The 13,160-nt window shown below is 35.4% G+C and overlaps 1 protein-coding gene across 1 annotated transcript; it reads left to right on the top strand.

Moving 5' to 3' along the window:
* Positions 1–6,951: 6,951 nt before the first annotated feature.
* On the top strand, positions 6,952–7,708 carry LOC120116480 (protein GLUTAMINE DUMPER 3-like). The gene has a single exon (XM_039136960.1). It carries the CDS (start codon positions 7,000–7,002, stop codon positions 7,441–7,443), a length of 444 nt encoding a protein of 147 aa, XP_038992891.1. The 5' UTR covers positions 6,952–6,999; the 3' UTR covers positions 7,444–7,708.
* Positions 7,709–13,160: the final 5,452 nt, after the last annotated feature.

Below are 13,160 nucleotides of genomic sequence, written 5' to 3'. Positions count from 1 at the left end.
GGCCTGCAAAGCTGCATAAAAAACATGAGATACAAAACCTGGAGAGCATCTTTTATCTCTTGCAGGAATAAGCTCTAAACATATGTGGCCACATAAACAGTACTGAAGCATATTCTTTGTCTTCAAGAGAATATATTTACATTAAAATATAAATTTGATTGATTTGGTTTGGTTAGTTAATTGGACATGTTACAGCAGTTGCTGCAATGTGATAAAGAAGCCATGGACAACTGGTAAGTCATGAAAACAAGGAATGAAATCAACTGTGATATCCCAGAGAGATCAGCTCAACATATTTACAAGATTGGGTTAAGTCTACTGTCAGGGGACCTTTTTAAATGACCATATATTGTCGATATTTTTATTTTGAAAAGATGGTGTTCGAACAATTGATGGTTCCTTTACCTCTGTAATTATATTAAGTTATGTTAATTGTACCACTAAAATTAGACTATTTTTGTATGACACCATGAATTCAGGTAAAATGTTCCAGTTAAATTTTGAGTCACAATAATCATCAAAATGACTCAGTTCGATTATACATATTATATATAGACTTAAAGAATGTGGAGTGTGAATCAAACTCGTGTTTGAATTGGAATTGAGATACTGATGCAAGTTCTTCTCTTCTGAACCAAATAGATTCATATCTGAAAGAAATTGACAATAAGTTCTTTTAAAATTGACTATTTGTCCCTCTAATAGAAGTGTTCTAGAAATGTCTGCAATCGAGTAAATAGCTCTACATGTTCCAAATGGTAAAAAACAATCACGCTTAATCTAGAACATAAATATGACCGGTTACTCAAGATAGTAAAATTAAGCTCACATGTTCCAAATGGTAAAAAACAATATTAATATGATCATTATTACATTTAAAACTTGGAAACGACAACAACATAGGTAAACAACACCAAGTCTCCATGTGACTAATTTAAGGTAAAAACAATTAGCTCATTATATTTCTTAAACTTTTGAGGTATTTGAATCTCGAAGTTATTGTCTCCATTAGTTCAATCATAAATCACTTGAAAATAAATAAACCAACATATTTACATACAAGGGCTTCATTCCATTAAAGTTTAAGTTCATTATTTACTTTACAATTAATCAATCATTGAACTTATCGAGTGATTAAAGGGAGTATTGTTTTTCCTTGAGGTTCTGAGCAGAATAGTTACGTCTACATTGTATGTGCATTATTAATGACTAAATTTTTTTAAACAAATACTACATTATAATCATAATCTAAAATATTTTTCTTTCTTTTATTCTACTTTATTCACCTTTCTTTTCTTCTTCTAAAATGCATCCAGAATTCTCTGAAGCATCTCTTGGACAAGAATATAACATATTTTATCTGGTTAACGAAGAACTAGATTGTTAAACACTGTACTGTCCCTAGAGAATTTTTCTTCCATGGATACTGCTAAGCATGCAAATTCCATATTACATCTTAGGGGAAAAGCTACGACAATGAAGAAATTAAAACAGACAATTCTTAAGCAAATGAACCAGCAGATGAAACACCTGAATCAACAGCCAGAAGCACCCACTGAAACCAGTAATTCAACATTTTCATAAAACTCAAATAGAGGATTGAAGCTTAGAATTAACATCAGCTATATTTATATATATAAGAAGACGACTCAACTTGCCTCCCTATTCATGTTCATCGTAATGAGTGTAGTGTCCAACTGCTTTCAACTTATAATTCAGCTAATCAGGCTAACGAGATTCATGTAGTTATTTTTATGATGGTATAAAGATTTTAAAAATGGATTTGGGAGTCGGGCCATGTAGCTAAAAGCTACATCATAAAGAACAAACTATATGCTTTGCATGGGGTCTGGATTTGTCTGTGTAGGTCATGTAAGGTTAATCAAAAGGTTTCACCAGCCGTGAAGGAATGAAAAGAGAAGAGGCAGGAGTGATAGGTTGAAAGGGACAGTTATGGAGTGGTTGAGCTTTTTCTTTTGTGACCTCTGCTAGTTAGGAAGGGTAAGGGTAAGTGGTGGGAGCCATGGCACTGCAGCTGTGTCTCTTGGAAATTTTATTTTTGAAGTCATCACTTCTCTTTGCATTTGGAAGCAAGTGCTCTTCTGACCCATTTTGTCATTCTTGTACTCATTCATTGCTGACTCGGCCTCCATTGCTATCACTACAAACTACTTTAAAATTTAGATGCTCCTGCGTCCAATGTTATTTTTCCGTTTACAAATTCCTAACATAATAGTCTAAATTCAAAAATTAACTCGGTACAAGTCTTTTTTACCTCCTCTAATGGTTAATACCGCTGGAAATTTAGGAGTCATTTGGAGGAGAACAGTTGAATAACTCTTTTATTTACTACTTTTAAATCTATCATCGACAAATTTTAACCTGATCAATTCACTTTGTTGACATACGAATGACAATTTTTACCATAAAATTGACACCCCTAAATTTGACAATTATACGTACTAAGGGTCAATATATAAGTCTCGTAAGAAGAAAGAAGCTTCTTCTTATTCTCTCCTTTCTCTTTACTCTACTTGTACACTATTCATTGTCTACAATATGTTTAAAGAATTATCGGCTGCAGCTCTCCGTTTAAATTAAAAGGAGTGAAACGCCTATAATTGATGCATAATGTATTGTTACAATCAACAAGTCTCATCATTTGCAATATTTTGCTGCATGAATAAGATATGGGAAAGATCTGAAATCATGGAATGGATACATTTCAGAAACCCAGAATACTCGTAAGGATGTGAAAGCTGAAGTTGCCATATCCAGTAAAGAAGATAGCGTTTTCCATTTCAATGTGAAACAAGGAACATTGTTTAAGGTCTATGTCGACATGCCATTTACGTAGAAAAAGCAATGCTGGTAATGATTCTCAGCGGCGAATTTTATCTAAAGGATGAAGTGCCACCAATACTTTTTTGAAGTGCTCTTGCTAGCTTTTTAATCAACAAGTTGCTATTATGATTGGATGACACTCTTACCACTAGCGGGGACTTATATAAAATTTTATACTAAGATGAACTTATAAAATTTTAAAAGGTGAAAATAAATTATGAATAGAAAATACAAGACAATTCTTAAATTATACCAACTTTTCTCTCTAATTCCTTGATCTCTCCGAAATTTACTACTAAAATTGTCTCATATATGAGTGGGAAAAGTACAAGGATTGCATATTTTCTTACCTATCAAACAAGAGATATGGCTTTGTACCTATGGTGTATATTGCTGGCCCCTGCTGGTGCCTTGTTGTGGGGTAGTGTCCTTAGTTTTGGTTCTTTCAGTGCACAAAATGCTGTAAATTTGCAATTCTTCCAGGGCAAAGCACATGGAGACTTTTATGAGGATATCAAATCAAAGTGTTTGATTTAGACCATGTTTTGCTTTTGTAAAATTTGACAAAAGTTTGAAGTTTTTTTGACCAGAGTATTTTAATTGATTTGGTTTGACTGGCTCTGACCTGGTTCGTCCATGCTACATATATGTCCAAGCTACATATAAGTCCATGCCCCTTAAAAGAAAGGATAAAGATTTATTTTTAAATTATTTTTTAACGATTCCTACTTAAGGAGAGAAATGAAAATTTTACTCTTATCGAGTATTTAACCTGCAATCTAGAAGAGAATGAATGTGTCAACTGAAAATTTTTAACCATCTACTTTAAAGATTGTTGACTAAATTATCTATTTTTTATTTTTATCAAAAATGCGTTTGATAGAGGAATAAAGATTAATTTTGGCTATTTTATTTTTATATTAGTAGACCACATTAGTCACTGAACTTACATTATGCAACACAAGTTAGTCTCTCCTCTTAACATCATCTATTATAATTTTTTATTCACTTTAGTCACTAAATTTATATATTTTAGTGCACATAAGTCATTGAATCTTTAATATGTTCATGTTGAACTTACCTATTTTGATAACTTTTTAAGTGGCAATATGTGAATTGCCCGTCCAGCTCAGTTGGTAGAGCACAAGGCTCTTAACCTTGTGGTCGTGGGATTCGAGTCCCATGGTGGGCAATTTATAATTGGAGGTTTTCCACGGAAGTTGCTCTCAACCTGGCGCTGGGGGCAACCTACTACCCTACCTCCCCTTACCCCATTACATATGGGAATAGTGTCAACTAATTTAAGTGGCAATATGCGAAGGATTTGGTGGTGTATTTTACACCCAAATGAAGCTCACATATCGAATTTCTAACTAGAAATATAATAATGGAATTATGGATATTAGAGATGCTATTTAAGAAGACTAGGTTGTTATTGTTAGGCAAAGACACACTCAATCAAATATACATTTCAAAAGTCTTCATCAATGGTGAAGTGGTTTAATATATTATTTGAACCAAACGATTTTAATGGTAAATGGATTGTTATTATCCCTTAAGATTTTAAGTTTCAGTACTGTGTATATGGAGCTACGATCGTTTATTATTAAATAATTAATAATCTTTAGATATATATTATCTTATATTCATCTGAAAATTACAAGAAAAAAGAAAATTTTGACGCAATGAATGTTGAAAAGATAAATTATATTTTCATTTTGATCTTATTCAAGTCTACAAATTTTCCTTTGTCTTTCTCGCCTTTTCTCTTTGGTGTTTGCCTTTCTTTTTTTGTTGTAATTGAAAACGACAGTAGCAAAGAAATAATAAAGTGATTTAAAATAGTATATTTTTAATTATTCAAACTTGATATCTTTATAGAGAATAACGTATTTTTATTATTAAATTTATAGATTATTTTTTAATAGTTTGAGATGATTACAATGTAGTATCTATTAAATTTTTTTTAAAAATTGAGGTCACAAACACCCTACAAATGCATCTGCTCAAACCCAAAATTTTTGGGAAAAATAACACTGATTTTAATTGTTAAGACCACTAGATGAATTCAATTTATAAACTAAATTTCATGTATAAAAAACTAATTTATTAATGAATATAATACAAGGATTTCTTTTTAATTCTGCATGTTATCATATGCCCTTTGGGGTTTTTCGAATTGGACTTCTAAATTATATTTGAATACGTAATTTGTGTTTGTAGGTACTTTTTTTTATTACGTTTGATTCTAATTTGTATTTATTGTTTCGTGGTTTTTTAATTTAACAATTAACTTATGACTCCCATTTTATTATTATTTATAATCAGCCCCTCCTAAACTTTCACATAGGTTCTGTCCATAGTCCTTTTTTAGAAGTGTAATATATCTAACAGTAATTTTACTATTAAATACTTTTATTATTAAATTGTCTTATAGACAAAAACATCAATTATATTCCTTTGTGTTGTGGATCAAATCATTCTTGTATTCCTTTTAAAGGTGGGGTAGTCACCTTATTTATATCCCAATTAAAGGGTTCTTAATCTCAAGTGGCTCCCCAATACTTTACATTTTAAAAAAGAATTTAGGTTTAAACTTTAGAAACAATATCATTTTAAAAAAATATTCTTAATTAATTATGCTTTTTTCTTCTTAAATTCGTATGGCTTACAAATCAACATTTTGTTTTTATGTAGAATTTGGATTTTATTTAATTAGGTCATACAAATTACCTTTATCAAATACTGTTAAATGAACTTGAATTTTAATATCTACAATCACTTCACACGTTTAAATCACCTTAAATATATTTTTTTTAAAAAAAAGTAGAAGAAAAAATTGAAATTCAAACATTTTAAATACCTATGTTGCTTATAATACTCCATTCTGTTTTTTTAATCAATCACTAGTGTCTGATTTATTCATCAACTAATAAACATCAGGTACTACAGAGGCGAGGTCGACCCTATTAACTCAATTTGCTATATTCACAAACGCCAGATGTTACTTAAAATATTCCATTCATTTGTAATGGATGCATTTAATTTTGAGTTATATTATTTATTTATGAGACATGAGTTGCCATAATCTCATTTTTTATGTAGTGAGACAATCCTTCCTCTATCCCCAAATCAATAAATAATAATCTCAATCATATTTCCATCCATGTAGGGAACATGTGCTTTATATCCCCTTTGTTGTGACTATGGATTCCAACATTAATATCCATTTTTATTATATTTGCGATGCAATTTGTTTATAATAGCTACTGCATGGCCCAATGATTGAATTTCTTACTCATTCCACTCAAGTTAAAAGTTTATACATAATTCATAGAGTCGTCTCAGTTATTAAAAAAAAGTGTTATTCATTTTTTTTAGATCCTAGATTCGAATATTTATGTTTATAAGGTGTGTGTACGTAATAAATAATTAAAAAAAGATTTTGAATATATATTACTAACTTTATAATCCCCGAGACTACCTTTATATATCCTAGCAATCATGGATTTGTGGGAACCCATAATCAACCACTTAATTAAGGTAGTGGCAATCCCACTTCAATAAAGTAATTATACATTTTATCACTACCAAGGTTCCTTCCATATCTCTTGAAACATACACTTCAAAATAAAATAAAATAAAATCGACCATGATCAATGTATAAATCCAAGTCTAATATATGATTCCATTATTTTGATAATAATATTAATCGAGTTAAAATTTAATTGAGAAAACTAATGATAATAAATTAGCGAGCTTATCTTCATGCTAAGGTGGTCCAATCAAAAGTATGTCCATGCCATGAAACCCTGCTAACATATAAACAATGGTGAAACTGAATATATATACATATATATATATATATGATTATAAAGAAGAGTTGAGGAGTAGTTTAGCTGTTTCTCAGCCATAAAAATCATTGGTTTTTAGCTACAAAGTACCATGTCTTCTATTGTTTAACAAGTGCGTTTGCCCGTAGTACTACTGTTTTCTTCCCCGACAACCCCACTTGTGCATTACTACAAAAAATGACGCCATAAAACTAAAACAATCCTCCATTTTCTTCCTTGTATAAATACCTTTACAACTCCTCCCCAACAATTCCATCTTCGCTGTTTAATTTTTCACTTTGTACAAGTTTTGCTACAAAAAATGGCATCGAGTGAGGAATTCAATGTGACAACAGCGTCACCTTCAGCAGCTCCACACTTGACATGGCATTCACCGGTTCCTTACTTGTTCGGAGGCTTGGCCGCCATGCTCGGTCTCATAGCGTTTGCGCTTCTCCTCCTCGCTTGTTCTTATTGGAAACTGTCGGGGTACCTCGGGAGCGGCGAGGGAAACGAAGGGGATAATAGAGATTTGGAAGAAGGAGAAGGTAAAGGAGAGCAAACCCAGAAAGGAGGAGCTGCTGTTATGGAACAGAAGTTTCTTGTGATAATGGCGGGACAAGTAAAGCCAACGTTCTTGGCCACCCCGATTTCTTCAAGCGGGTCTTCTTTCTTCGGCGACGCCAGTGAAAAGAGCTGTTGCTGTGCTGCTGAGAAGGCTGAGAAATTGGAGGAGATGTCAGGTCGGGAGACTCAGAACCATTGAATTCTTCATTTTCTCCTTGTTTTCTATATTTTCCGGTGATCTCCTTGGGTGGATTATGTAGTGGTGCAGGTTTTGGTTTTTGGATCCTCTTGTTGTTTGTAGGTGGGATTTTGTAGTGGCATAGACGTTGTTTGCAAAATCCAGAAAACTGCATGTAAATTATTGGAGAGTCAAGGAATTTGCCAAATTGGCTCTCACTCTCAGTCTCAGACAGCAAAGGTCAAGAGAATTAGAGCAAGGCAAGTTCCTGATCAGGGATGATAATGGATTAGATTCAAATTCGAGTAGAGTAAAATTTTTTTCATCTTAATTTTATATCCGTTTTGATCCGATGATATCCCATTCTAATCTGAATTTTTATTAGACTCAATTAAATCGTATTAAAAATAATTAAATTTGAGTGAAATTGTTATCCCTGTTTCTGATGCGGCGTGGTGAAGCAGAAAGTCTCAGTTACCACAGCAGTTTCAATTTCCAACATATAAAAAGATTCCACTATTGCCGAGCAATCAATGTCTGGAAATTACAAAACCATCCCTGCTTTTATGGATAGCTTAGCTGCAATTATCCATCCCAGGTTCTAGTTTAATTCCAGCTGTAATTATACTTCAATATTACTTTTGGTATATCTGGGATTTGATTCTATTAAACAATGTAATTTATTTTTAATTTTACACGTGTTTAATATCGTTAGATGAATGAAAATAGACCGTTGAAATTAACAGTAAAAAATAATTATTAACTACAAAATTTTTGTTCTTGATATATATGTCTATTCTAAAAAATGTTTCTAAATCCACTACTGACGTAATCAAAAACTGCCATATTCTGTCCGACTTGGACCAATGCTCACTAACGCTTAAAATGTAATAATTCTTTTTTATTTATTTGCCTGAATTAGATTTGTCAATTTACGTATGTGAATTGTATTTTCGCGATCACTATGTAAATAGAATTATTACATAGTTTAATAATTGCATTGAAATTTTAGTGCATTGAACGAATCATGTTGATTACATAAATTTGTCCAATTATGGTCGAGAGCTATTTCATCAATTATGGTCGTTAATCTGTCCAAGTTTGTTATGAACTTTGTTCCTACATTTCATAATTTAAATTTTAAGACGATGTGTTCTCGTTGTAAGACGATGTATTATAACATATAATGATAATAATGAATATAAGTAAAGATGATGTTGTCACGCTCGGTGAGCATAGATGAACACCGTTAATGGTGAGCACTATTAAATTAATGTTAGGAAAATAAACCGAGTACAAGTAATTTCCTTATAACCAGATTAGTGAGAATGCAAAATAAAAGCGGAAAAATAATACCCGAAAATTGATAACGGAGTTCAGCCAATTGTGCTTACGTCTTCGGGCTGCTGCAGATCTTTTACTAAGAGAGAAAATTTACAGGTGTTTACAAAACACTCACTACTCACAAGAAAGCTCTCTAGTATAGGAAGAAAGAAATGTTTTGGGATGATTTTGAAGCTAAATGGGTAAGGGTATTTATAGTAGAAACTTAGGGACTAATCTTTGAAAATACCCTAAAGTGCAATGACTAAAGTGAATTTACCCATTTCTATTTTCAACAAACATCTACCAAAATTTTACCAAACTTTGAAAAACATTTTTCAAAGAAACATTTACCAAACTTTGAAAAAACATTTTCCAAAGTTGGTTGCCAAACTTTGAAACTTTTAACAATCTCCCACTTGAAGACTGATTTTAATATGTCTTCACACCTCGATCAATGCAGCAGCATGTCTGGTCTTGTTATTCTAGCATGCCAACTGAAGCTGAACACAACTTCAGTTTGTCCGTAGTCACCGTCTTTGTCAACATGTCTGCCGGATTTTGAGCTCCACTAATCTTTTCAAGTTTCAAAATCCCATCTTCCAGAAGAGACCGGATAAAATGATATCTCAATTGTATGTGCTTTGTCCTGGAATGAAAAGACGGATTCTTTGCTAGATGGATAGCACTTTGACTGTCGCAATACAAGATATTGTTTTCTTGTTTCTTGCCTAACTCTTCCAAGAAACTTTGGAGCCAAACCATCTCCTTGTTGGCTTCCGTAACAGCGACATATTCTGCTTCAGTTGTGGAGAGAGCAACTATCTTTTGTAGTTGAGAAACCCAACTCACTGCAGTTCCTCCTAGAGTATAGACATACCCTGTAGTGCTCCTTCTGATGTCGACATTTCCGGCTAAGTCAGCATCTACATAGCCTGTCAGTATCATATCTCCACCTTTGAAACAAAGTGCTTTGTTTGTGGTACCCCGAAGATATCTGAGGATCCATTTGACTGCTTCCCAGTGTACCTTGCCCGGATTATTCATGTACCTGCTAACAGCTCCCACTGCATGAGCAATATCTGGTCTGGTACAAACCATGGCATACATCAGACTTCCAATTGCTGAGGCATACGGCACCTTCACCATGTGTGCATGTTCTTCCTCTGTCTTTGGTGATTGGTCTTTGGAGAGTCTGAAATGAACACCTAAAGGTGTACTTACTGGTTTAGCATCTTGCATGTTGAACCTGGAGAGTACTTTGTTGATGTACTCAGCCTGCGATAACATCAAAGTCCCCGACTTTGTGTCTCTCTTGATCCTCATCCCAAGAATCTGCTTTGCAGCGCCCAGATCCTTCATAGCAAACTGCTTCGACAATTTTTGCTTGGCATCTGGTAAAACCACTGCTACTCATGAAACTATCAAACTTCTTGTACCACTGTCTAGGAGCTTGTTTTAAACCATACAAGCTCTTCTTCAACCTGCATACCAGGTTTTTCTTGCCTGCCTCTATGAAGCCTTCTGGCTGCCTCATATAGATCTCTTCCTCCAAATCACCATGAAGGAAAGTTGTCTTTACATCTAACTGCTCGAGATGTAAATTCTCCACAGCTACAATTTTCAACACCAGTCTGATTGTAGACAGTTTTACGACTGGAGAGAAAATTTCATTGTAGTCAATACCTTCTTTTTGCTGAAAGCCTTTGACAACCAATCTTGCTTTGTAGCGTTTGCTCCCATCGTGCTCTTCTTTGATCCTGTAAATCCACTTGTTGTGGAGCGCTTTCTTGCCTGGTGGTAATTCAGCTAATTCCCATGTCTGATTTGACATAAGTAAGTCCATCTCATCTTTCATGGAAAACTCCCACTTGACTGAATCCTCCACTTGCATTGCTTCATCATAGCACTCTGGTTCACCATTGTCAGTCAGCAACAAGTAGTGTAAAGAAGGAGAATACCGTTGGGTTGGTTTAGGAATTCTGGAGGAGCGTCTCAGTTCTGGTGTGCCTGGTTCTTCTTGAACTGCTTCAGGATTGATCTGAACATCATTTCCAGAAATCTCCTCGAACTCAGCAAATTCCTTTGTTTCAGCTTCGGTATTACTTGATTCTGCGGTTGACCTATCTTTGTACATCACATTTTCATTGAAAATGACGTCTCTTCTTCTGATGATCTTTCGATTTTCGTAGTCCCAAAACCGGTAACCGAACTCATCACCACCGTAACCAACAAAGACGCATTTGTTGGACTTGGCATCAAGTTTACTTCTTTCAGCAGAGTTTATGTGTACATAAGAAATACAACCAAACACTCTTAAGTGTGAAAGGTTTATTTCTTTCTTGCTCCAAGCTTCCTCTGGTATTCCGCCATCCAAAGGAACTGAGGGCCCACGGTTGATCAGGTAAGCTGCAGTGTTGATAGCTTCAGCCCATAGAAATTTGGGCAATCCGGCATGTATCCTCATGCTTCTGGCACGTTCATTCAGAGTTCTGTTCATGCGCTCTGCTACGCCATTCTGCTGCGGTGTTATGGGAACTGTTGTCTCCATCTTGATCCCATTGTTTGCGCAGAAATCTCTGAAACTACTGTCTCTGTACTCTCCTCCATTGTCAGACCTTAACCGCTTGACTTTCAAACCAGTCTCATTTTCCACCATGGCCTTCCATTTTCTGAAGGTATCAAAGACTTCTGATTTCTTCTTCAGAAAATAAACCCACACCTTCCTTGTTGAATCATCGATGAAGGTGACATAATATAGTGAGCCTGCAAGAGATGGAACAGGGGATGGTCCCCATACATCAGTATGAACCAATTCTAACCTTTCTGCCTTGGGAGTCTTGCCAATCTTTGTAAAACTGACTTTCTTTAGTTTTCCAAAGATGCAATCCTCGCATAGTCCGACATCTACATTCTTTAGATCCGACAGCTTCCCTTTTGACAGAAGTATCTTCATTCTTTTCTCGCTCATATGGCCGAGCCTTTGGTGCCATAGGTTTGATTTTCCATCAGCATCTGCTACTGCAATAATATTCTCTAAATTTGAGGTTACATAGAGAGTACCGGTCTTCTTACCACGAGCAATGACGAGTGCTCATTTGGTAATCTTCCATTCACAGCCTGAAAAAGTTGTATTATATCCTTCTCCATCAAGCTGCCCAACAGAAATCAGATTTCTTTTGAGGCCAGGAATATGTCTCACTCCTGTCAACTTCCAGGTGGTCTGGTTTGGCAGCTTTAGTCGGATGTCTCCTTTTCCGACGATCTTCAAGGTTTCATCATCAGCTAGATGAACCTTCCCAAAATCACCACTGACATAGTTCTCCACGATTTCTCGGCATGGGGTGGAGTGGAAAGATGCCCCTGAATCCAAGATCCATGATTCAATCGGACTGTTGACGCTTAAAATCATGGCATCACCTGTCTCCTCCGTCATGTTGGCAGATTCCTGTGCGCCAGTATTTTTCTTCAGTGCTCGGCAATCTCTTTTCAAGTGACCTTTCTTGCCACAATTATAACAGGTAAAATCTTTCTTTCCCGTTCTAGATTTTTCCCGTCTGGATTTTGATCTGCCACGATTTGAATATCTTTCTGAAGCTCTTCCTCTAGACTCCGTGTGCAAGGCTGAGGAGGTTGATGCTTCACCCGATTCTCTCCGTCGAATTTCTTCACTCAGTACCAGATCCTGAACATCGTCGAATTTTAATTTGCTGTTTCCCGACGAACTGCTGACTGCTGTAACAGTAGCATTCCAACTGTCTGGTAGAGATGATAAGAGAATTAAAGCTCGAACTTCATCATCGAACTCAATTTCCACTGAACTCAACTGGGTTGTGATTGTGTTGAGTTCATTTAGGTGTTGTGCCACCGATGCCCCTTCCGTCATCCGCAAATTGAATAATCGCCTCATCAAATGAACTTTGTTTGAGGCCGATGGCTTCTCATACATACTGGAGAGAGCCGCCATAAGACCCGCCGTGGTCTTTTCCTTTGCTATGTTGAAAGCAACATTTCGGGACAACGTCAGTCGGATGACTCCGAGGGCTTGTCGGTCGAGAAGAGCCCAGTCTTCATTCTTCATGCCCTCTGGTTGCTTTCCCGAGAGAGGTTGATAAAGATTTTTCTGGTACAGAAAATCTTCAATCTGCATCTTCCAAAAGCCAAAGTCCGCACCATCGAACTTTTCAATTTTCACCTTCCCTTCGTCTGCAGCCATCGCTTCCACTCGAATCTGGCTTCTTTTGGATCGTTTCTGACAATTCTTGCGAATCACCGTGTATTAGAACACCACCGTCGACAAACTCGTATCGCCGACCGAATTTCACTATTCACGAAATTCACTATTCACGTGAATAGTAACCTCGCAGCAGAAAATTTGACAAAATTCACAACCAAAAGCTCTGATTACCAGTTGT

Source organism: Hibiscus syriacus, unplaced genomic scaffold (genome assembly GCF_006381635.1).
Source record: "Hibiscus syriacus cultivar Baekdansim isolate YM2019G1 unplaced genomic scaffold, ASM638163v2 tig00110299_pilon, whole genome shotgun sequence".
Taxonomy (NCBI): domain Eukaryota; kingdom Viridiplantae; phylum Streptophyta; class Magnoliopsida; order Malvales; family Malvaceae; genus Hibiscus; species Hibiscus syriacus.
This window is presented reverse-complemented; position numbering and strand designations above follow the sequence as displayed.

Bases quoted from the DNA above. Each gene is read 5' to 3' on its own strand.
- LOC120116480 (XM_039136960.1), top strand. From the start codon at position 7,000: ATGGCATCGAGTGAGGAATTCAATGTGACAACAGCGTCACCTTCAGCA.